General features: G+C 67.2%; 1 protein-coding gene across 4 annotated transcripts in view; it reads right to left on the reverse strand.

Annotated features, from left to right (window-relative positions):
- SLC12A5 (solute carrier family 12 member 5) overlaps nucleotides 1–23,851 on the reverse strand; it is a 28,325-nt gene that overhangs the window by 2,684 nt on the left and 1,790 nt on the right. For all 4 annotated transcript variants that reach the window (XM_065645964.1, XM_065645963.1, XM_065645962.1 and 1 more), the window contains exons 2-21: nucleotides 11,433–11,527; nucleotides 11,051–11,182; nucleotides 10,732–10,878; nucleotides 10,053–10,107; nucleotides 8,948–9,078; nucleotides 8,530–8,771; nucleotides 8,243–8,454; nucleotides 5,828–5,995; nucleotides 4,986–5,084; nucleotides 4,771–4,828; nucleotides 3,928–4,102; nucleotides 2,957–3,075; nucleotides 2,514–2,612; nucleotides 2,282–2,401; nucleotides 2,041–2,145; nucleotides 1,801–1,969; nucleotides 782–977; nucleotides 533–702; nucleotides 316–447; nucleotides 22–129 (exon numbers count right to left, since the gene is read on the reverse strand). In XM_065645964.1, coding sequence (XP_065502036.1) covers nucleotides 22–129; nucleotides 316–447; nucleotides 533–702; nucleotides 782–977; nucleotides 1,801–1,969; nucleotides 2,041–2,145; nucleotides 2,282–2,401; nucleotides 2,514–2,612; nucleotides 2,957–3,075; nucleotides 3,928–4,102; nucleotides 4,771–4,828; nucleotides 4,986–5,084; nucleotides 5,828–5,995; nucleotides 8,243–8,454; nucleotides 8,530–8,771; nucleotides 8,948–9,078; nucleotides 10,053–10,107; nucleotides 10,732–10,878; nucleotides 11,051–11,182; nucleotides 11,433–11,527 — 2,732 coding nt within the window. The remainder of the gene's footprint in view (nucleotides 1–21; nucleotides 130–315; nucleotides 448–532; nucleotides 703–781; nucleotides 978–1,800; nucleotides 1,970–2,040; nucleotides 2,146–2,281; nucleotides 2,402–2,513; nucleotides 2,613–2,956; nucleotides 3,076–3,927; nucleotides 4,103–4,770; nucleotides 4,829–4,985; nucleotides 5,085–5,827; nucleotides 5,996–8,242; nucleotides 8,455–8,529; nucleotides 8,772–8,947; nucleotides 9,079–10,052; nucleotides 10,108–10,731; nucleotides 10,879–11,050; nucleotides 11,183–11,432; nucleotides 11,528–23,851) is intronic.

A 23,851-nucleotide genomic window follows, 5' to 3' on the forward strand; every position in this document is an offset into this window, starting at 1 on the left:
CAGGCTGTCCTGTGGCCTCACCTCCCGCTCCCGCTCGTTCTTGGTGAGGTGCATTTGCTTGAGGATCTGGGAGCGCTGCTCCATCACTAGCGTCTTCTCGTAGGTGTAGGCAGAGATGTCACTCTCATGCTGCAGTAGAGGGACAGGAGAAACCATGGGGCAGGGTGAGATGCACCCACTGCTCCCAGCCTGGCCCTGCGAGTCCCTGTGAACCCGTGTGTCCCCCTGGTGCATGTCTCCCTGTGGCACAGTCTGTCTGGCTCTCCCACAGGCAGCATCCCAGCCCAGAGCATGTGCCCCGATCCCAACACTCACCATCTCCACCACCTCCACCTCGGCAGTGATGCGCAGGTGGTACAGGAACGTGGTCAGGTCCTTTTTCATCTGGATGCTGTTATCGTCCATTTGTGCCACCGTGAAGATGCGCATCTTGCACTTGCGCCAGACCTGGGCAGGAGAGAGAGAGAGGCATGAGCACGAATCGGTGGGGACAGCCCCGGACCCCCACCCCACAGCACGGGGCCCAAGCTACCTTGTGGTGCCGCAGGAGGAAGGGCAGCAGCATGAGCATCCCCCCATCGTGGACGATCCACCACACATCAATGTGGCCCTCTGAGAACCGCTCCTGGTTGCTTGGGAACATGGCAACATTCTTCGCCACCAACAAGGCCAGATGCCCAGCCGTGGTCTCTCGCACCAGCTCTGGGAGGGGAAGGGCCAAGTCAGCCGGGGGGGCTCAGCCCTCCCCAGCCCAGCGGCCCCGTCCCCGTGCAGTGCCTACCAATGAAGTTCCTCCAGGTCTGGTGGTCCTCCTTCTGGCGCCAGCTGCGGGGCCAGCCCACCAGCACTGTGTTGTGCTGCAGCCCACCCAGACCGCTGGACTGGATCAGGTGGGACATGCCGTCCCGCAGGTTGGAGGAGATCACCACCTGGCAAAAGCCCTTCACCTTCTCTGCTTCCATCAGGCGGCGGATGGACTGGAGGTGGGAGAAGGGGGTCAGAGGCCACAGGGCCCAGGGACAGCAGGCACGGTGGCCACCAAGCAGCAGCACTCTGGCCAGGCGGGGTGTGGGGTGCCAGGTGGGGGGTGCAGGGTGCCCAGGTCCCCATGCCCCCGGGCAGGCCGGCAGCTCTGGGCAGGCAGTGGTGACACCGGCAGTGAGCAGCGCTGGCACGTGGATCTGTGCCGTGCCAAGCAGAGGGCGTCCTCGTGCCAGCGCTCTGACAGGCAATGGAGCGGCAATTAGAGTTATTTACTCAGAGAAATTATAACATGTCTGCATGGGAGAGAAGCTGTTTGCTTCCAGGGGCTTAATCTCATTAAAGTGCCACCCAGCTGGTGCAGCGGTGCAGGGCAGGGGTGGCTCCTGCTCCAGTGAGGAAAGGCCCCCATCTCCCACCCTGCCTGGGACCAGGGCCATGGGGAGGGTCAGGGCTGCCATGCCCATAGGGCAGCTTAGAGGCTGCTCAGCACAGCAGCCCCTAGCAGGCGTGGTGCTGTGCCGAGCCGTGCCGTGCCCTGCAGCAGCTGCCCAAGACTGGGACCAGTGCTCAGCTGGTGCTGGTGTCTCTGGTGCCTGGGGAGGAGGGCAGGGGTCCCGAGGTGCCCAGGGTGCCCCGAGCACTGGTGAAGTGTGGAGTCTCCAGGCTCTGCCCAGTGCCACCCTGGTGCTCTCCTGGCCAGCCGGGGCCACCAGCTCTGGCCACGAGCCAGAAACGCTCCTGGGGACACCTGTGGGTGCCTGCTGCCGGCAGAGCCCTGCCCAGGGCGGGCAGCAGTGCGGCACGGGCAGCTCTCACCTCCTCTGCCCTCTGCGCCTGTGGGTGGTTGTCCAGGAAGGTCCCTTCCAGCACGGAGGCCACAATGGTGAGGCCCTTGCCAGCCTTGAGCTGCGACGTGAAGGACAGGAGCTGCGGGTGCACCACATTCTGCTCCTGATCCCCACGGACCAGGACCAGCAGCTGCGGCCTGGAAGGATGTTCCTGCGGTCAGCACCTGCACCGCGGCCCCCTCGGCCCCCCAGCCCAACCCCGCCTCACCTCCAGTTCTTGGTGTGGGGGGGACCCTCCTCCAGCCGCAGCAGGGCGTAGCGGGCAGCGCTCAGGGACAGGCCCCGGATCCCATCACCCCATTCCTTCTCCGCCCTGCAGGAACCAGCAGCATGTCAGGGCTGCCCACAGCTCTGGACACAGAGCACCGCGCCGACACCCGGAGCACCCCTGGAGCTGAACAGCGGCTGCCAGCACTGGGCAGGGTCTGCGGCCCCAGGGCCGCCCTTACCCGCGGTACTCGATGTATTTGTAGATGAGGCCAGCGATCAGCATGGCGACCAGTGCGTAGTACCAGGAGCAGATGAACATCAGCGCCAGGCAGAGGCTCATGCCCAGGAAGGACAGGGTCCTGCAGAGAGCACCGTGCTGTCACAGCAACCCTGGCCCCTGCAGCTGTGCCAAGGTCCCCAGGGCAAAACATTCTGTCTTATCCATTCCTGTCCCATTTTGTCCCTGCTCACCAGTGGTAGTAGCGGAATCTGGGCCGCCAGTTAGGCGTCCGCAGCAGCGTCTGCACCGCGCACGCCAGGTTGACAAACATGTAGCACATGAGGAAAAACCTGCAGGAGAGAGCATGAGGCTGAGCCGGGTGTGCTGCGCCACCCTGGGTACACAGCCAGGCCCCACTGAACCTCCCGGCGACGGGGTGGTCACTGCCAGAGTGTGCCCCACCGCCAGACAGGGAAGCCAGGGCTGTGGAGCAGCCAGGTCCCAACAGCAGCCAAGGAGGGTCCCTGGGCTCCTTGCAGGGCTCCCCCCTTCCTGGGTGGGGCTGGGGTGGCAGGGGTAGGGGCCACTGTGTCCCCCAGAGACCCATGTGTGTGCCACCCGCCTGGTTGGGGTGAGGGGGCGCGCGCCTGTCTGCTGCTCACGAAGGTGCAGGTGGACAGAGCATGCTGCCTACATGGAGAGGATGGGAGCCACCTCGTCCAGGGAGGCAATCAGGATCCCGATCTCGCAGATGCAGGCTGTGAGCAGCAGGGCCCATGTTGGTTCCCCGTTGGCTTTGCCGTGGCCGAAGACCTGGGAGCAGGATGGGGAGAGGGGAACATCAGGGCTCTGCACTGCCGGTGCCGTGCAGCCCTGCACAAGGGTCCACAGCACAGCTCAGTGCCAGCCCTGGCTGGGAGCAGGGACCAGGGCACAGGGGCCGTGCGAGTGCCACTGCGAGCTGGCACGTGTCCTGAGCCAGGTCCCCCCGGGCTGGCGGGATGCACTCTCTCTGCCAACACAGCCCCATCCCTGGCAGATCGCACAGCCCCTCCTGCATGCAGAACCACCTCTGCCGCCCCGGGACTCCCACCCAGGGACGAGCCCCAGCTCAGCCTGGCCACAGTCAGTGTGGAGTCGACCACCTTGTGCTCAGGACAGACACGCTGCCCGTTGAGAGCAGCTCCTTTTGCGGCTGGGGGGACATGGAGAGGGGACGGGTGCGAGGGCAGGGGCTGGGAGTGCGTGTCTGGATGCATTAGAGGGCACAGGCAGCATGAGCGAGGGAGAGCTGGGGCTGGCAGGGCGAAGGAAGGAGGATAAAATTAGCCCTCTCTTCCCTGGGGGGAGCTGTCGGGTTGGATTTGGAGAGATGAGGTTGTGAGAACACATCTTCAGAGAGCAGATAAAATACGAAGCAGCACAGCAGCGGGGGGAGGCAATCCTGACCTTTCCCAGTGCTCTCCTCCCACCAACACCACAGCCAAACGCACCACAGCTGCCCAGCACCGTGCCAGTGCCGGCAGGATGGGCAGCTGGGCAGCTCTGACTGGCAGCGGTGCCAGGAGGAGGCAGCGCGGGTGCCCACTGGTCTCCTATGCTGGCGGGAGCTGCAGCCACCAAGGGTGCTTGGGGCCAGCAGTGCTGAGCTCAGGGGACACCTACCCTGAGGAAGGGCACGATCCCGTCCCTGGAGATGGCTTGCAGGAGGCGGGGGGCTCCCGTGAGGCTCTGCAGTCCAGCGCCACACGTAGAGAAGAAGGAGCCAATGACAATGACCCATGGAGACGGCCACGCCAGGGTGCCAACCACCAGGTTCCCATTGACAGCTTCACCAAACCTGTGGAGCACCAGAATCATCCGTGGCTCCGAACCGTGGCTGAGCCCCAAGAGACCATCGCTGCAGCAGAATCCAGCCCCCCGGGCAGGTCGGCCACCGAGGGACACCGCTTGGGGGGACAGGAGCGGCCCCGGCTGCTAACGGCCCCCACTCCCTGCGGGGGATGAGCAAGGGATAGAGGTCTCAGGTAGCTGGGGTCTGTCCCCATCCCCCGCCTGTGGCCCTGGGACGGACGAGGGGGAGGTGGGGGACAGAAGCGCCCCATCCCCTGTGCCGGGAGGAGGCCAATTAAGGCTGCGTGCAGTCGGATCCCGTTTGTGTTGGTGCTGGCGACCCAGAAGTGTCACCTGCCGCGTGCAGCGAGCTGGGCTGCCCCAGATACGCAGGCAGCACAGGCAGCCCTGCCTGTTGACAAACACGCACACTGCCTGCAGCCCTGGAGCGGGAGGGAGCGCTGCGGATGTGCCGCAAAACACGGGGGGGGATCAGGGCACACACGAGCCCCCAGCGCCTGTTACAAGCTCTGGCCTCCGAAAGCCCTTCCAAAGCGGAAACTCACAGCAATTCCCGTCTGCCCCTCCATCGCCCCGCGGCTGCCGCTGCCCCTGCCCCAGCCTGTTCCCTGGGGCTCCCCCACTCCGGCCCCGCACGACCCCAGGGACACTCACTTGTCACGCAGGACGACACCCTCGATGCATGCCCCGAAGAGCACGACGGAGCTGATATCTGCCAGGTGGTCAAGGAGAGCTGAGGGGATGCGGAGCCCCCCTCGGCCCAGCAGCGGGGCGCGGGGACCCCGTCCTGGCCCGGCGCACCCCCGAGGGTCCGCCCCGCGCAGTGAGGAGCCCGCCCGCCCCCAGCCCCGGCGAGCTCTGAAGGATACAGACCGCGGAGGTGGTGGCGATGGCCAGGATGGTGCCCGTGGGGATGGACTTCTGGGCGTCCCGCAGGTCCCCGGAGCGGTTGGAGCCGGCCATGATGCCTGCGGAGGAGCGGACGGTGCCAGGCGGGCAGAGCCGCAGCCCCCGCCCGGCCGGGGCAACGGGACAGCAGGGCAGAGGGACACCGGGGCAGAGGGACATTAGCTCGGCGGGAGCTGGGAGCGGCGCTGCCGCGGCTTAGGTCCTCCAGCCCACTCCCCGACTGCCCCCAGCACTTCCCCCCGAGCCGCAGCCTGAGGCTACTCAAGGACTCGGCTCAAAACGCTTCTTGACTGACTTGCCTCATGAGCTCTTAATTATTTGAAGCAGGGCCGGTGACGGCAGCAGGCGCAGGGGAGGGTCCGGCCCCGGCACTGCGCTGGGGGGTGGCCGAGCTGGGACGCAGCCGGCGCCGGCAGGTCCCGGGGCTCAACCCGCGGGACCGAGGGACACGCACCGTGCACAACCGGGACCTGCCGGGGACCCGGCAGCGCCAGACCCCGCCAGCGATCGCCGTGCCCAGGGCAAACCCTGGGAGGTCCCACCGGCTCCGGCGGAGCTGCAGGCGGGACGCGGCGGCTGCGCCCTGCGGGGGCTCCGCGGCGGAATGGGGCGGGGGGGGCTCTGCTGCCCCCAGGGAGCTATAAATACCGGAGCTGCGGGACGTCAGCGCCGAGCGGCACCGTCAGATCTGGCGTGCAGGCGGCTGCGTGGGAGGCAGCGCCCCCGCACCCCCCGCACCCCCCGCCACCGGCGCACGTGCGGCTCGGCGGAGCGGGCCCGGCGGCACGTGCGCGGGTCCCACCTGTGACCGAGGGGAAGTAGATGCCCACGAGCAGCGTGAAGTACGAGGTCATGTCGCTGAACACGTAGGGCTGGTCCATGTCCACCGGCGTGTCGGGGGGACTCACGGACGGCAGCCCCCGCTTCTCCACGATCACGCCCTTGGTCAGGTACGAGCTCCACAGGTTCTCTGCGAGCAGCAAGAGGTCGGGGTGAGGATGCACTGGAGAACGACCCGCAGCCGAGCTGCCCCTTCCCGCCCCACAGCCCGAGGGGACGGAGGGCGGGGACACCCGGCACTGCCACCCCTCCGGCCTCGCTGAGCCGCTGGGGCCACTGGCATCCAGTGGGCAAAGGGCAGAGCATCCCCAGCCTGTCACCAATGTGCAGAAACACCCGGGCTGAGGACGCGCCTGGCAGCACAGGTGGGAGCCCAGAGCAGGTACATCCTACCGCTGGCATCATCCCTGCAAGATACTGGAGCAGCTGACATGGGATTGCAGTAGCAAATAATTAAGAGGGTAATATAATTAATGCTGATCAACACAGGTTTAAGGGAAGTGGATCGTGTCAAAGTAACTTGATAATGTTTTTGATGGGATTACGAGTGCAGGGCTGATGTCACAGGCTTAGCATCCTTCCACGTGCTGCCTTGGCCACAGATCACAGTGAGAAACTGGAGCAGCAGAGAGCAGCCAGCGCCGGGGCACAGCACAGAGAGGACAACAGCATTGCAAAGGGGCTGGTGATTGAGTCCAGAAGAGCCCCACAAGGACCAGTCCTCAGCACCCAGCACCAAGCACCCCTCCCCAGCTGCATAACATCTCCTGCCCACTCCTAGGTGATAGATGGGCCTGGCAGCCACCACCAACACAGCCCTGCCTGGCTTGTCCTCCCAGAAAGGCACATTTCTCCCCACAGGGAGACCCAGTGCCTTGGGCACAGCCAGCCCGACCTCTGCTGTGGTTGCACGGTGACACCCTGTCCCAAGACACTGCCAGCCCAGTCACCCTTGCCACCAGCCACCCCAGAACAGTGTCCTGGCTTTGCCAGGAGCATTCACTGTCTGCTACCCTAACAAAGACTACTCAGGCTGGACAGGCGGTCCATGTCCCTACCCCTGCAGGACTGTTACCAGTAGCAGCAGGCTGGGACTCCTTATCTGCCCCATGAGACCTTAGCGTGGGGTGCAATCGCAATTGAGAACCTCCTAAACACCCAGTGAACGTGCTCCACCACATCTCCGTGACACAGCTGGCACCTGTAGGCCCAAGTGCTGTGTGATTAGCAACAGTTGAGCTCCCACCCCATGGTCTGTGCAGCCACCATGGGAGGGACGGGCTGGAGTGGCCCCACAGCTGCCCCAGCACAGCCTCAGCCTCGGCGCTGGGGAGACACGTGGCCAGGGCTGCCCTGTGGCAAGTGCCAGCTGTGCCTGGGCAGCCCGGACCCTGCCCAGCTCCATGGGACCCACTGGAGATGGAGCCACCGTGAGGTCACCACACATGCCCCACAGCCAGCACAGCCACCGCCCAACACCCAGCCTGGCACCGCAGGAGCGCCCGGCCTGGCTGCTGTGCCGAGGAAGGGCTGATCCTGCTCATGGCTGCACAGGCAGGGAAGCCCAAAAGAGTTCTTTGCTCCTGAGCCCTGACACCCATCCTGGCGTGACAGCGCCCAGAGCAGGTCCTGCCAGCATTGCTCCATGGAGCAAGGGTCTGCAAACGCCCTCCGAGTGTGGCACTGAGCATCATCCTCCACTGCCTAGCCACGGAGCATGAGCACCTGGCAAATGCACCAGCAGCTCCAGAAAAACAGGTCAAAAGTGGCTCCTCCCAGCAAATTCATGAGTTTTTCCGCGGCCCTGGCCACTCTCCTGGCACAGCTGTGGCCGCAGCAGCAAAGTGTCCCCAAGGGGCAATCACTCCTCACAAAACCTCGGATCGATACCAGCCTTTCCCAAGCAGAGGGAGGATTTATTCCTCCTCAGCCTTTGGGCATTCTTCAGACCCAAGCTGCTGTGGTCCAGCTGGCACAGACCACATGTGGGTGGCCGGAGTGCCCAGCTCGGTCCCGTGGTGCAGGAGCCCATCCTGCTGCCTGGTACAGCATGAGCACAGCTCAATGTGCCCCAGGGGCAGAGCACCCACAGTGAGACCACCCATGGCAGGGATTACCCTCAGCAGAGATCACCCTTGGCAGGAATCACCCGCATACCCTCTTGTCTGGACCCGGCACTGCCGTCCGCCCGCTCAGTGGCTCCCCCAGCACTGGCCCCTCCAGCAGCCTGGACAGTGAAGCTTCCCGGCAGGCATGGCCACTGCCCCAGCCACGGCTCCCCTGGGCCTTGTTCTGCACCTCTGTCCCCACGCCCGCATCCCCATGCCCACATACCCATGCCCACATGCCCACTCCTCCGCCCCCACGCCATGCCCACCTTGGATGAGGCCACTGGCGGCACCAGGGATGCCCTCAATTTCGGTCACGTTGTTCATGGTGAAGTACTCGTCACAGGTGGCATTGAGGAAGCGGGAGGTGCAGAAGAGCTCCCAGAGCTTGGAGCCCACTGTCTCATTCCCCTCCACCACCATCTTGGTGCAGAGGTCGAAGCCGTGGCGCGAGAGGGTCCTGTTGCCCAGGAGGCAGATCCTGGGGAGGGCACGTGGTCAGCCGTGTGCCCGTGCACTCTGGCCTCGCCGCAGCTCCGCGGCATGTTGTACTCACGGGAAGCTCGGTGGGTCGAAGGCCGACTTGATGACTCCAGCGTAGATGGCAAGGATGGAGAGGATGACACAGCCCAGGAAGACCAGGGCAAACTTGTTGACATACTTGACCCCCACAAACACCACGGTGGCCATGCAGGTCAGCACGCAGGTGCCGTACACACGCATGTTGTTGAGCATCGCAGCTGCCTCCCCGCTGGCGTCCTCTGCCTTGAAGATGGCCATGGCTGGGAAGATGTAGGCCTGGGAGAGAGTCAGGGCATCACCAACCAGCTGACAGCCCCGGGGAGGTGACCCCAGAGAAAGGTTCCTTGGCCCCACTGCAAAGCCTCAGCTCCCTGCTGGGCTGCGAGACACAGGGCTGTCCTGCCAGGGCTTGAGCCCTCAGCACTGTGCGGAGCAAAGAACCAGGCACGTACCAGCAGGATTTCAATGGTGCCCAGGATGTACATGGCGCCAGCAAAGGTGGTTCCCAGGTAGAAGCAGAGCCCCACGGCCCCACCAAACTCGGGTCCCAGAGAGCGTGAGATCATGTAGTAGGAGCCACCCGCTGCCAGAGAGAACAAAGGTGGGTCCCAGTCAGAGCCCAGCAGCACCCCCAGCCCTGCCAGAGGTCCCAGAGGGCAGGACGGGGCCAGGGCAGCCCCGGACTCCGCTCCAGCAGGGAGCAGGGTGCAGTCCCCAGGGCCCCAGAGCAGCAGGAGCAATCACACTGGCAAAGCCATTCCCTGGGAGCCCAGCAGCCAGGTGTGATGGCCAAGGGGACACATGTCCCCTGGGATGCCAGACAGGTGCTAGAGCTGCAGGGACATGGGCCATGCCCTGCTCCATCCTCCCAGAGGAGCCCTTAGAGCTGGGTGGCTGGGATCAATGGTCCTGCTGCAGCAGGATGATAAATAGCTTTAATTATACCCTGCGCCGGTGCTGTCAGCGCCATGCCCAGCCCATCAGAGCTGCCGGGCCAGCACAGCTCACCCGTTCCCAGCTACCTGGGGTCTGTGGGGCTGGACACGCTTGGGGGGAGGCAGCCTGGGGGCACCCACACAGCCAGAGCCCACCAGTGCCTCTCTGGGGGTGGAGACTGCACAGCAGCGTCCTCGTGTCCAGCGCGGCTTGGGTAGGCTGGCGGGAGAGGCCACCCCACTGCCCGGCCCCTGGCAGCCCTGGCTCCCCATCCGCCTGCCGGCATCTCTCACCGGCTCCCCTGCGGCCTCGCCAGTCTGGCGGAGGGAGGAGCCGCGGCTGGCGGCTCTCGCTGCCATCTGCACCTCGCGGCTCTGGGGACGGGTGGCAGCTCCAGCTCCGCGCTCTCCCCGGGCGATGGGGAACCTGCGCGGGCTGGTGGCAGAAGGCCTGGGAGCGGCTGGCGGCCACATCCACCTTCCCGTGCATGGCACCGGCACAGCCCAGGGAGCGGGATGGCCTCATGGGATGCTCTCTGGGCAAAGCCCTTTGCCAAGCTCAGCCCAGCTCTTTGGGGGCACAGGGACTCCCACAGGCACACATGCACCAGCGCAGCTCTACCTGGCACCACGCCGTTGGTGGCGATTGCACTCATGGAAATGGCAGTCAGCATCGTCTGCGGGAAGAAACACAGTGTCGGCACCCAGCAGAACTCCCTTGTCGCTGGGGCAGGGGGACGGGAGCAGGAAGGGAGAGCTGGGGCCGTGCTGGGACATGGGGCTCCCCAGGGCCATGCTGGGATGTGCAGCTTTCTGGGGCAGTAACTGAGACATGCTGCTGGGCTGGGACACCTGAGGGATGGATGGAGGGATGGATGGGTGGGCTGGCAGGGTTGCTCACAGGCAGCATGGCTGGGGGGCTGAGCCCCTCAGAGGAACCAGCAGTGCCACAAGGGGCAGGAGGTCCCTGGGCTGCTCAGGAGTTCAGCCCCACAGCCTCTGCCCCGGGGTCACTGGCCTGGTGTGATGGCTCACTACAGCATGGCACACAGGGCCAGGGCAGGGGACACCCCCCACCTGCACAGCAGCTCCAGTCTGGGTCGCCATTTGAGCACCATTCTGCTGCTGATTCCTTTGGGAAGCCAAAGGCTTCTCCTCTCTGTAAGTGGGGCAGGGGCAGGAGCAGGGGCAGGAGCAGGGGCAGGGCAGGGCGGGCTGGCAGGGGTTGCACCTCTCCACAGCCTGGCCAGCCCAGCTGGTGCAACCCCAGACCCGGGGGCTCCACCGGCTCCGTCACTCACACAGGAGCAGCAGAGGAAGACCATGCAGAAGGACTCCATGATGCCGGCGATCCCCACCACCCAGGTGAGGCGCAGGAAGAGGATGACCCCAAAGATGTTCTGGAGGCAGGGCAGGTAGACGCCCATGAAGGTGCCCATCCGCGGGGCCTGTGAGGGAGCAGGTGGTCAGCAGGGCTCACAGGCCTGGCTGGCAGAGGACGAGGGGTCCCGTTCCTGCAGCGCAGCCAGAGACCCTGGGTGACACTGCCCCCTGACAGGGGTCAAGGGACCCGGCTGTCCCCAGGGCAGCCTGTGGCCACATCTCTCCTGTGTCTCTTACCTGCACCGGCTTCTTCTTGCCCCCGTCATTGTTCTCAGCCTCCTCATGCTCCCGGCTGCCCTGTGGCAGGTTGGTGTAGTTGGCCAGCCCACTCAGCAGGGACGAGACCATGGGGCTGGTGTCCATCTCCTCCTGCAAAGAGCAGAGCCCCAAGCTGTGAGGACAGTCCCTCAGGACCCCAGCCAGCCCTGGGACATGGGGACTTTGCCAGTTGCCACCCCACTGCCCGCCCTGCTGGGCACAGCTGTGGCAGTAGGGAGACCCTGGTCTGTGGCTCCAGGGTGTCGTGGTGCCCAGGGCACAGGTCAGGGTGCAGTGGGCCAGCTGCCCAGCTCGGCCTCCTCCCAGGGACCCTCCCTGCCTGGCCGCCCACGCACCCTACCTCGAAGAGGGCCATGTTCTTGCCATCGTACTCTTTGCCCTTCTCCAGATCCGTGCTGTTGATGAAGGGGCTGCTCTCCTTAGGGTTGCCATCACCTGCAGAGATGCCACCAGGTCAGCCAGGCAGCCCCAGCCGCAGCCCGTGCCAGGAGAGCATCTGCCCCGCAGGGCTGCCGCTGAGGGGTCACAGCTGCACCCCAGCTCTCGCAGGAGGGCTGCCACAGCCTTGGGCATCATGCTCACACCTGATCCCAGGACAGGTGATGGCAGCCCCTGTGTCCCAGCTGCCAGCATCACCTCCCACGCAATGCACGGACAGGGGCTGCCTGTCCCCAGGAGCCACATGCTGCCCTGGCGCGTGCACCCGCCGGAGCGCATCCGCGCAGTGAGGTGAGCAGTGTGGATCCAGAGGGAATCCTCCCAGCGGGACGACTGGCAGCAATAACTCACAGCACAGGGCGGGTGAGGGGACAGGATCTGGCCGGCTGCTCAGTGCAGGACAGTCCCAGCACGGTGCCTGGGAACAGGGCGAGCGGCTGGATGTCTGGTCCTGCTCCCCGGCGTGCACCACAGGAGCAGGGGCTGCGGCCTCACTGGCTGTGCCACAAGATGCGGAGGCGTCTGGCGGTGCTGCCAGCTGAGGCAGGTGCTGCTGCTCTGCCGGGGCAGAGGGGCCACCTGCAGCAGCACAGAGCCTGCAATGCTGCTGGGACAGGGCTGCGGCTGCTCGCTGCATTAACGACATCGTGCCGAAGAAACCTGGAGTCGGCTTAATAGCAAGGAAAACAGCCGAGCTGCAGAGCAGCAGAAATAAATCAGGCTGGAAATGGAGCAGCAGCAAGGATAGTGCCACGGGACCGGCACAGCCCTGAGCAGAGGCCCAGAAGGGATGGGGGCAGGGGCTGCAGAGGGCTGGGGAGCCAAAGGACATGGCGCTGGGCAGAGCAACAGCCCCCACAGCACAGGGAAACCTGAGTAGGCAGGCCTGGTGCCCAGCCCTGGGTGGGAGGAGAGGGGCTTCCCACACACCCATCCCCAGCACCATGGCCCTGCAGCCAGGGCAGCTGCACAGCCTATGGCAGCAGCACCACCAAGCAGGCTGCCTGCATGGACAGGCTTATGGATCTGCTCTGCACCCCGGGCCCAGGGCAAGAGCTGTCCCCTCTGCCAGCCTTAAGCACAGAGCTTGGTAGCGCCCATGGGCACAGGGACAGCACAGGGGCCACCTGTGGCCCAGGGCGACACAGCCACCCATGCACTGTGGCTGTCCCAGGACAGACCCCGGCCACCGTTTGGAGCAGCCCGGCCCTTTGAAGACTGCCTGCCTCCTGCCAGTTGACTCATATTTGGCATCCTGGGAGCCGTTTTGCCTGTGTGTGGTAGTGATTCACCATCTGCAATTTCCCCGGCGGACGCGGTGCTCCTGGCTGTCCAGGAGGCGTAGCCCCAAGCACCACAGGTGACACCAACCCACAGGGTAACCCCACACCTCCCACCAGTCCCCAGCCTCTTCTGGCACAGGGCAGCAGGGTGGCCATGTCCCTGACGGCTCAGCTAAACTGCAGGGCAGAGCCCACAGGCTCCTGTGCAGGAATGGCCATGGCGGCAGCACCCGGACACCCTGGTCTGCAGGTCTGGCCTGACTCACTCCAGGGTCCCCTTGGGCACATGCCCAGTGCCACACGCTGCACCACTGGCATGTGCCCAGCCCCGTGTCCCCCACTGAAGGGTGCATGGGGGGTTCTCAGTGCGGACCCAACGTGCTCCTTGCTCCGGCTCTGTCTAAAGCGACACTCTCAGTGCTCGTTAGGTAACGGCAGCGGCACAGGCTGTCCCCTGCCTGCTCACCGTGGCTCCCACCCACCCACACTGGCTCCGGCGACTGTGTGCATGTGAGATGTCCACTATGCCAATGAGGACGCCCTGCAGGCCAATGGCGGGGCTCGTCTCCAGTGCAGGGGCACGAGGGCACAGGACCAGGGGAGTCCAGAGCCCACCTCACTCCCTGGGACCGAGCGGGACCGGGCGGCACCTTGGGGACTCTACTCGCAGCCTGGCGAGGCCCGGGGACCCCACTGGGAGAGTGGAGCCCGCAGGGGCCTCGCCTCACCGCCTGGTACCCGGCCGACGACATCACCGTGCTGGTTTCCATGGCAACTCCGAGCCACGGCCGCCTCGGCTCCCGCTCTTATGTAACGGCGCAGGCGGCCGGACGACGGCCCCGCACTGCTCCGCGCCCCGGCCCCGGCCCCAGCCCGCCCGACCCCGCGGGCCGGCACTGCCCGGCTCCGCATGACAGACACCAGCAGCACCTGGGGTGCCGGCCGGCACCACAACAGCACCGAAACCTCGCGGCCCCTCCACCCTCCGCCGGCACCGCCCGTCCCCGGCACCGCAGGGACCTCGCGCGGGCACCGCTCGGGCCGGCCCGGGGCACGGCAGCCCCTCGCCCGGTGGTGCCGTCGGCAGGATCGGCACCGGGAGAGGCCCCGGACTGGCGAGAGGTGGGGACACGGGGACCCCCGGCCACTCGCCTCGCCCCTGGTCCCGCAGGCTGGAAGGAGTTAAGTGCCAGGGCCGCGGGGTCCCAGGTGACGATGCGCTCCCCGCTCCATTTTGCCGCAGAGGGGCTGGTGCAGCATCTCCCCGGCAGCTGCCACAGGATTTGTATCTGTGCAGGCAGAGGCAGGCAGGGCCACCGCAGCCCGCCCCGGGCAGGGCTCGCCCCGTCCCCACCCGCCACTGCCACGGCCGGTCCCTGCCCAGCCTTGGGGACCCGCGGGACACTGCCAGGTCCCCCCGAGCCCCCCAGCGCCCGCCGAGCCTTCCCGTGCCCCGCTCCCTCCGCACAGCCCGGGGACGGGTGGCACCGGGGCAGGAGCGCAGGACGGGACGGGGCAGCCCGGCGCGGGAGAGGTGGCGTGAGCGGAGCCGAGCCGAGCCGTGCCAGGCTTCGATCCGGGCGCGCAGCCGCCCCCCTCCCCAGGGATCACTCAACATGAATCGGCCTTTTAATTTGCCGCGGCGGCTGGAAGGGCTGACGGCGGGTTTGCTGGCAGGAACCCGCAGCCCCGCTGTGGGCACCGCGCAGCCCCGCTCACGGCAGGGTTACCGCCAGCCTTGCCTGCCCGGAGCATCCCAAAGCCAGCCCCGCTGTCCGCTCCGGCAGCCCGGGGACCCCAAAGCCGAGGGACCATCCTTGCCCCCCGGGAGCTCGCTCACCCCAACAGGGCAGCGCTCGGGCTGCAGGACCCGCCACAATGTGATCTCCTACTGGCTTTTTACTCAGCCCTAAATTGGGTTGAGAAGCGTCATGTCCCTTATCCCAAATCCTCCCTAATCGCTTTACATGGCGCAGGGCACCGAGCACCGGCTGGGGGGAACCCAGGCAGCCAAACCCTACGGGCTAATTAACCAGAGCTGCTGCCGGGGCTGCTGCCTGCTCCCGCCCGGCCGCGGCCAGCCTGTCCCCTCCATGGCACACTGGCAGGGCCGGATCCCTCGCAGCCGCTGCGCACGGCGAGCCCTGGCCAGGGACATCGGGCTCTGGGGTTGCGGTGCCAGCCGGGGGAAGCACCGGGCGAGTGGGGACAGGCAAGGGCAGCTCCAGCCCCACACTCCTCCTGCGCCTCCGTTTGTGCTCCTGCAGAGCTGCAGGGCCCGTGGGCACAGGGGTGCCCTGGCACAGGGGTGCTGACAGCTCAAGGACCCCCTGCACAGGCCTGGCCGCTGGGCCCTCCTGCACCGGCCTCTCTGCACCCCAGGGGCAGTAGCAGCGTGGTGACTGCTCATGGTGCCCGGGGACGCCCCAGGACACTCCTGGAGGCGCACGGGGCACCTTGAATTTGCCAGAATGTTTGACAGCACTGGCTGGCAAGCAGCCTCCTCCCGCTCGCTGGGGCTCTGCCTGCGGCGGCAAGGAGCACCCCAGGGTGACCCCAGCAGCCCGGCAAGCAGACGGGTGAGCACGTGGCCCTGGCTGTTGTTCCCAGCTTCTGCTGTTTTGCAGGAGCTGCAGGCCAGGGAAGCCATGGTGCTGTTCTGTCATCCCCAGCCACCAACAGGGGTTGGCTGCACATCCACTGGCCTGGCTCTGGGTTGCTGGCCTGGTGGCATCTAAGGCAGATGGGGATGGCCAAGGGGCTCTTATGGCAGCTGGCACCTCTGCTCCCACCCAGGCTTCCTTCTCCCCTGAGCAAGGGTGTCTGCCAGCTGCCCTGGGAAGGGTAACCCGCAGAGAGGCCACAGAGCCCCAGGAGTCCCTGCAGAGGCAGAGACCACCAGTGGCTGGAGTAGCACTGGCTTGTGCTGGCAGCACATGCAGCAGTGCCAGCTCCTGGCTGCAGTGCGGTGGTGGGGTGGGATGGGGCGGGGATGGGTGGGATGCTCCCCCTGCCCCAGGGCTGTGCTTTGCCCCCCTAGCTGGTAGGCACAGCAAATGGCCTTTTGCACTGGATTCTTTCACTGCCTGACCCAAATGGGAGCACCTGCTACTTCTGAACTATCCTCTTCCTTCCTAAACCCGGGATTATCCTCCCTTTGATCAGCCGGCCCTGCAGGCGCAGGATTTCCAGCACAGGCGCTTTGGCTGGCTGCATTTAAACAGCTTCCCAGATTCCCCAACAGCCCAAACTCTGCCTTGGAAATGGCCACGAACGCAAGCTCCAGCAAAGCCTCCTGACCCCAGGTCTTTGCTCCTTGGGCAGCCCAGTGCCTCCAAACTGGAGCACCAGTAAGGCAGCCTGCAGCAGGGCTGCAACTGACCTTTCCACACCTCCAAACAGAGCAGTGTAAGCTGCCAGCCTGGACAGTGCAGGCAGCAGCACTGCCTGCTCCCCACCACCTCCCCAAAGGGTCTGCCACCAGCCCAATCCTCGCCAGGCTGCCAGGACTGGAGCCCTTCCAGCCCTTGTCATGGAGCTCTCACAGGCTGTTCAGAGCAGGTCCTGGGCGGGGATGCTGCTCAGCCTTCCTGACAGATACAGCCTAAGTGGCACCAGGGCTTCAGTGGCTCCGCTGGGCTCTGCAAGTTACCATCCGGCCAGTGCTGGAGCAGCCAGGATGCACGAGGCTGATCCTCACTGGTATGCAACAGCTCTGCTGCCCTCCGGGGTGTCCATGGTCTCTCAGACAATCCCATGCAGGGAACTCAGTGAGACCCTTGGCGGGGGGGGCAATCGACCCCCCTGCAGCGGCCGTCCTTTGCATGTGTGCAGGGGCTCTGCCATGCCCCTTCCTGCACACGCTCCCCTGCTCTCCCAAGCCCCCAAGGGCCTCCGCCACCTCCAGCCCCACAGGGCACCATCTCACCTGGCCCCAGCTAAGGGACAGTCTGCCTGATCCATCCCTAGTGGCACCGTGTCCAGCTCTCCTGCCAGACTCCAGCAAGGCAGAAACGTCTGCTGCTGTGCCACTGGCACTGCTGCGATGGAAATGCAGCGAGTGGGATGGATCCTGGTGCTGCAGAGGGCAAGGGGAGGGCAACAGCCCACGGAAGGGCACAACCAGAGGCCAGCTCGGCTCCCCCCAGCCCAGCAAGGTGCCCCCAGAAGACTCCTGCCAGCCCTGACCTTGCGTAGCACCATGAATAAACAAGCAAATAAACAGCCTCAGGTCTGCGGAGCAGAGCGAACACCAAAAGCCTCATGGTGGCTGTACCCAGAGCCTCACTGCAGACAGCTGGGGACTTCTGCAGTGACTGGCAGAGCCGGTTGTCCCCTCACAGGTCTCCTGGCTGGGGCTTTCAATCAACTTCGCAAGGGGACCTGGCAAGAGAATCTGGTGAGGGGCTGCAGGGGGTCAGAGAGGCACTGCAGGTGCCCTCGGGCACATCGCTGCATTTCCCTGGCTCTGACCCATCCCTGTGCCCGACAGAAGCACCTGCAGGAGAGGCTGCTGCGCCGCCCCTGCTGGCCGGTGCCTGGGGCGGGACGTGACCCCGCAGGGGCCCGAGGACCCTCCGCAGCAGTTCGGCTGTTGGCGGGTGCCCCGGGGAGAGCTCAGGCTAAAGCACCAGCAGCCGGGCGGCTGCTGTCAGGGCGTAGCGGCCGGATAACCCCCGGGGCTGCAGTCCCGGCCCGTCGCCCGCCGTTCGCAGCGGCCCTGCCAGCCTGCACTGCGCCGGGGCTGCAGCGGGCCCGGCCTGGGTGGGCAGGGAACGGCCCAGCTCCGGCTGGCAGCGCACGGTACAAGCGGGGCTGAGCGGAGCGGCCCCGGGCCGAGCGACTCTCCGGCCCCGGAGCAGGGCCCGGGCGGCCGCTTCAGCACCGCGGACAGCGGCGGCAGCCCCGGGGGGCGATGGATACGGGGGGGCGGCGGGGACTGGGGGGCGGCTGCCGGGTGTGGGGGGCGGCAGCATGGAGGAATGGGGGGGCGGCTGCCGGGATGGGGGAGCCGGCAGGGATGGATGGGGGGGCGGCAGCCGGAGATGGGGGGGCGGCAGCAGGGAGGGCTGGGGGGGCGGCAGGGGGGATGGGGGAGGCGCTAAGGAGGGATGGGAGGAGGTGGCCGCGGCGGGGGGGTGGCGGCAGCCGGGCGCGGGGTCCCCTCCGGGGGTCCCGGGCTGGCGGGAACGGGCCGGTGCAGCGGCCGCCGGGGACCGCCCGGGAGAGGGCAGGTGCCGGCGCCCGGCGCGATCGCCCAGGGCGCAGCCCGCAGCCCCCGTCCGGGAGGAGGCTCCCCGGCAAGCCCCGGGCACGGCTCGGCCCTGCCGCGGCCGCTGCTCCAGCGGCTTCGCCGTTTCTCGGGGCTGCCGCAGCGGCGGGAGCGGGGCTGGGGCTGCGCGGAGGTGCCCGCCGCGGGGAGCCGCAGCCGCGGGCCGGCAGCGGGAGCGAGCAGCCCCGCACCGCCCGCCACAACCCCGCGGGGCCGCGGACCAAGAGCCGCCGTCGCGGGCGGCGGCAGTGCTGCCCGCCTGCTCCGCGGTGGGGTCCGGCGGCCGCGGCACCCCCAGCCTGCGCAGCCGCCGGCTCCGCGCCGCCTCTGCCACCCGCTCGGCGCCGAGCCCCGACCCCCAGCCCGGCGGGAGCCGTCGCCACTGGCTCCCGCGGTCCCGGTCCCCGGTTCCTCACCTTGGCTAGCGCCGCCGTCGCCGTCCTCGCAGTCGGCCAGGTTGTTCAGCATGGCGCCGGCTGCCCGCGGCCGCACGCTGCTGCCCGGGAGCTGCGAGCACCGCGCTCCGCAGCCAGCCGCGTCCCCGCGCCGCCCCCCGCCGCCGCTGGGAGGGGGCTGCAGTGCGGAGGCGCCCGGGCTCTCGTCTCAGTGCTGCCGGCGGAGCCCAGCCCGGCCGCTCACTTCATCACGTATGCAGGAGGCATTGCCCCCGCCGCTGTGGGGAGGGGAGCAGCGGCGGGGGGAGGGCGCGGAGCGCACGCCGCCTCCCGGCGGAGTCAGGCGGGGGGAGGAACTAGGGCACGGCAGCGCTGCGGGCCCGGCTGGCACGGGCGGGACGGCTCCGCACCGGGCTCCGCACCGACCCCGCACCCCGCCGCCAGCCCCCAGCACCGGCCCCCAGCGAACCCCGGAATCGTACACCCGGTTCGAGGTGTGCAGTGGGGCAGACCCAAGGCCAGCGGGCCGCACGCATCCCCAAGGGATGCTGAGGCCTGGGGTCAGGGCAACCCGGGCAGTCGCAGCTCCGACCCAGGTAGTAGTGCCAGCCACACCGAGGACCCCTCTGCAGGCAGCAGGGCCCCGGCCGGGGGTGAAGCCCCCCTGCCCCAGCAGCAGGACCGGCCTGCAACCACCATCATCCAAGCCCACCCTGGGGAGAAGAGGGGCAGCTAGACCACCTGGCAGTGGGGCCAGGGGACTGGCAGAAGCTGCAGCAGCCCTGCAGAGCAGGAAACGCTGCCCACAGATGGGAGTGGGCTCAGCCTGACACCCCGGGTCTCTGGGGGCCTGGGGTCACGCCACGCCCAGGAACACCCCGGCACAGCTTCCCCTCAGACCTGCAGCCCGACAGGTTCAGGGCTGACCCCAGAGGAGGGCTGTGAAGGGGCCAACCCCTGCAGGCCCCGCTCCCTCCTGCAGAGCCCCCTGTCCTCACAGCTCATCCTCCGGCAGGGCCACAGGGATCAGGGCCGCCCTTGGGCTGGGGGCTGCTGACAGGACTCTGCACTGACTCTGGGACCACTCGCAGACCCCCTTCTCTCAACCACTTAATCCGGGAGGATCCCAGAGCTGGAGCTGGCTGCAGCTGCCGGCATCTCCTCTGGAGCCGGCTGAGATCATGACAGCCCGCTGGCGTTAGTTACTTCTTGACGGCTATAATTAATTGTTTACTTTCTCCTGGTACGGGGCCAGCTGCTCTGCAGCACGGAGGCTCCCTGGCCCTCACCTTGCAGGGCAGGAGGGCCCGGACCCCTTGCAGTGGCCTCACCGGCAGCCCCAGCTCTGCCTTGCCCACTGCAGCTGGGACCACCCAGGCCTGGTGTCCCGCGGGAGCTGCACGAGCACAGCCCCGGCTCCGCGGCAAACCATGCAGGATGGCCCGCAGGCAGGGTGGGCAGCTCAGAGGCTGCCCCAGCACGGGCAGAGCACTGCCACCCCTCCCTTGCTCGGCCCGCGGGTCCCCGTCCCTGCCCAGGACCCTGCGCACCTGCCGTGGGGGGGGCTGCCCCTGCCCCGCCACAGCAGCACCGTCCCCTCGGCCCCACATCCCTTGGCCTTGAGCGGAAGCCAGCGCTGGAGCAAGGGGCTGGCCCACTCCCAAGCGACGGGACTGCCCCCCCCAGCTGCCTGCACAGACAGGGCTGCAGGCAGGATGCAGCAGGCAGAGCTGCCCTGCCTGGCAGGTCCTCGGGGGTCTGCAGAGCCCACCCCTGCATGGGGGTGGTGGCCGGCAGAGGAGCAGTGGGCCGGGGGCTGCGCGTGGGGCAGCCTGCCACGGCGAGTGCCGAGAGGGTGGTTTTGCGCAGGAGGCCGCAGCGCGTGGGCACGGCACAAGAGGGATTTTCCTGCTAAAACAGATGGGGGGAGGGAGCACGTGAAAGACCACTAATCCCCTAATCCCTAGATTATGGCTCCATTTCAGGGACTGGGATTTGCTGGCAGCACAGGGGGGCTACGCTATTGACAGCATTTGCTTAGCCCATGCGCACCACCATCAGGGGGGGCATATTGGGGTGTCCCTGGGGCAGAGTCAGACTGAGGGGTCTCACCCCCCCAGTACAGCACTGGTCTAACCCTGGCCTGTGAGTGTGACACCTTGGGACTGGAGTACATGGCCCCAGGCTGCCAGGAGCAAAGAGGCTTGGCATGGCTTGGGCAGTGCCCATGCCTGGGGGCTGCAGGCAGCCCCCATGCCAGACCCCTCTCCAGAAAAAGGGGTCTGGCATGGGGGCTGCAAGGAGCTTGAGGGCATGGGCAGAGGAACCAGGGATGGAGGGAGGCAGGTGGCTTTCCCTGGGCATGACAGGGAAGATCAGCTGCAAGTGGCCCTGGAGCCCGGGCACAGGCAGGATCCTGGCATGGGGCCAGGCATGGCATCAGTGCCCCACTTAACTGCAAGAGGCTGCCCAGGAATGACGAGGGAGAGCTGCGCAGCTCCTCTGCCAGGCCAAGGGGTTGGCACAGCACAGCTGGACAACCCCTCACGACACCTCTGCACTCCCCCCTGCGATGGAGACTGCTGAGCTGTGTGACACCTCCAAGAGCCAGAGCCATTCCCGTACACGCAGCACCCCTGCAAACTGCTCTGTATCACTGCAGACCCCACAGAGCACCCCAAACACACCCCAGACTCCCTTGCACCCACCATGCCACGCAGATCCCGGGTGTGGGGAACCGTCCCTGCAGCCATTCCTGGGGAAGGTGTCCTGACAGCCAGCTGCAAGCCCTGTCCTGGCCTGTCAGCAGCAGCAGTCAAACCTCCCATGAGCAAGACACGTGCAGAGGCGCTGGGAAACCTCCTGAAGGCACAGAGTGGGCAGCCAGGCAGTAGCCAGCCTGGGAGGCTGGGGTGGCCGTGCTGCAGAGATGCCAGTCAGCACACAGCGATCCCTGGGCACCGTCAGCAGCCTGCCTGATGCCCCACCCTGCCTGGATGGGACGCCCCGTGGTCCCAGCTCTGCAGGGTGCTCCTGGCAGCACCACGGGCTTGAGGGCATGAGGCCAGGCAGCCTCCAGGAGAAAGAAAAGTTGGGGCAGGAGACATCCCAGGAAGACATGGAGGGAGAGGGGGAGCTCGGAGGCACAGCAGGGCATGGAGGGCAGCGACGCATACATGCGGCCAGGGGCCATGCAGATGATTTGCATCACAGTGTGCCCTGCACCACTTTGTCCTGCCAGCCCCATGAGCCCAGGGACAGCACATCCTGCAGCACTTCGGCAGGATGGAGGGATCTTGCTTGTCCCTGTCCAGACAAGTCAGAGCCCTGCCACCACCACCAGGGCAAAAACAGAGCCTGGAGGTGACATGTGTGCCAGCTGAGACCTGCCACCAGCTCCAGCTGTGGGACAGGATGCGGAGGGAGGGACAGTGTCCCGTGCACCCACGAGCGGAGCCATGGGCAGCTGGGAGCTTGTGCAGCTGCCCAAGGCCAAGAGCAGAAGGGCAGCAGTGGGTCAGGGCAGGGGGCTGTGAGGCACGGCAGGAGGCCATGAGCTCCTATGTCACAAAATCCCCACACCACACACAGCTGGTGAGGCGTCCCTAGCTGCCCTGCCCAGATGTTTTGCCAGCAGCGGGGCTATGGCAGCAAGTGGCTGGGCAGCCTGGCCCAGGAATCAGCCACATGAGCGAGCCCCTCCTGAGCCCCGCTCCCAGGCAGTGCAGCCAAGGAGCCCCCAGGCAGCCCCATGCTGGCTGCAGAGCCCCAGGGATGCCAGGCTGCCGCAGCTGAGGGCTGCAGGGCACAACGCTGGCCGCGGAGCAGCTGCACAGCCAATGCCAGCTGCTCCCAACAGGGTTGGGTGCGGCAGTGCAGCTGGCTGAGTATCTGGGGTGTCTGGCATCCCACACAGCACCCTTTGCCCAGCCCACATCTCCAGCCTCCAGCACCCCACGGTGGAGCAGCCCACGGTGGGTTCAGTGACGCAGACAGGCCTTGGGAAGGTGCTGCAGGCAGCAGTGGGGGCTTGGGCTGCCTCATTTTCCCCCAGGAGCAGTCCCACACACCTTGTGCCACGTGGCCCCTCCACAGCGCAGCCTCTTGGTGCTTTTAATGACACCTCCCAAGAACACCCTGTCTCCCATGAACCTGCCTTGTGTGGTTCCGGGCTGGGGGAGCCAGGAGACTGGGGGAGCCGGGGGACCCCTGCAGTGGGGAGCCATGGGCAGAGGAGGCTGGGTGCCCCTCCCATGTAGCCCCCTCAGAGCCTGCCTCTCACATGCACACCCATGCCTCGAGGAGGGGCTGAAGGGGTCCTGCCCCACCCTTGCACCCCACCCTCCCAGGGAGCAGCCACATGGCCGGGACCCAGCCACTGCCCAAGCCCACCCTTCTCAGGTGCCCACCCTGCCCGGGGCTGGCCCCCAGCACAGCTGCTCCACACAGCCCTGCCACGGCCCCACGGCCCCGCCCGCCCCACACAGCCCTGCTACAGCCCCACGGCCCCGCCCGCCCCTGGCGGGTCTGGGCGAGCAGCTGAACCCCTCCAGCATCAGGAGCCGCCGGCAGGGATGACACCGGGCCCGGTTTCCATGGCAACGAAAGAGGCTCCTTAACCAATTGGTTGCCATGGCGACTGCCGCCGAGCCCGGCTGCCTCGGGACACGGGGGAGCTCCGCTCCGGGGATGCGGAGCAGCGGGATACGGCGGGATACGGCCAGCGTCCCGGCGGGACCCAGCCCCGCACGGATGGGTCCCAGGGGAGGCTCACCCGAGCCCCCACGCCACGGGCGCCGGGAGAGACCCTCGTGCGGGGCGGCCACAGCCGCCGGGTCCTGCGAACGGCTGCGGGGCCGAGGGACCCGGCGGGGCGGGGCCGGGCGGGGCGGGGCCGGGCGGGGCACACCCACCCGTCAGAGGCCGCCACGGCAGCGCCCCCTGACGGTAGCGAGGCCCGGCACTGCCCCGCACAGCCCCCGCACAGGCCCCGCCCGAGCTGCAGCAGCAACGTGCGCCCGGCCCCGGGAAGTCCTTTCCTGCGGCCGCCCCGGCAGCCTCAGGTTGGCCCAGCCTGGGTCCGCAGGGGCTGAAACGCCTCCCCAGTGCCGGCTGCGTGGGGCCGCCCGTGGGCAGAGGCGACCGCGAGAGGCGGCAGCAAAGCGGCTCCCCAGTCCCACCACGGCACAAGGAGCGCGGCACCGGCCCGCCGGGCAGGCTGCCCCTGAGCAGGGCCAGCTGGGAGCGGCGCCCCACGGGGGCCGGGTGGTCCCGCAGCTCCGGCGTCTGTGCCGGGTTCCCACGCTGCCGCGGCACCGTGCAGCACGGCCAGCTGCAGCCCCCACCTGCTCCTGCCCCGGGACCTGCTCCA

Source organism: Caloenas nicobarica, chromosome 15 (genome assembly GCF_036013445.1).
Source record: "Caloenas nicobarica isolate bCalNic1 chromosome 15, bCalNic1.hap1, whole genome shotgun sequence".
NCBI lineage: Eukaryota > Metazoa > Chordata > Aves > Columbiformes > Columbidae > Caloenas > Caloenas nicobarica.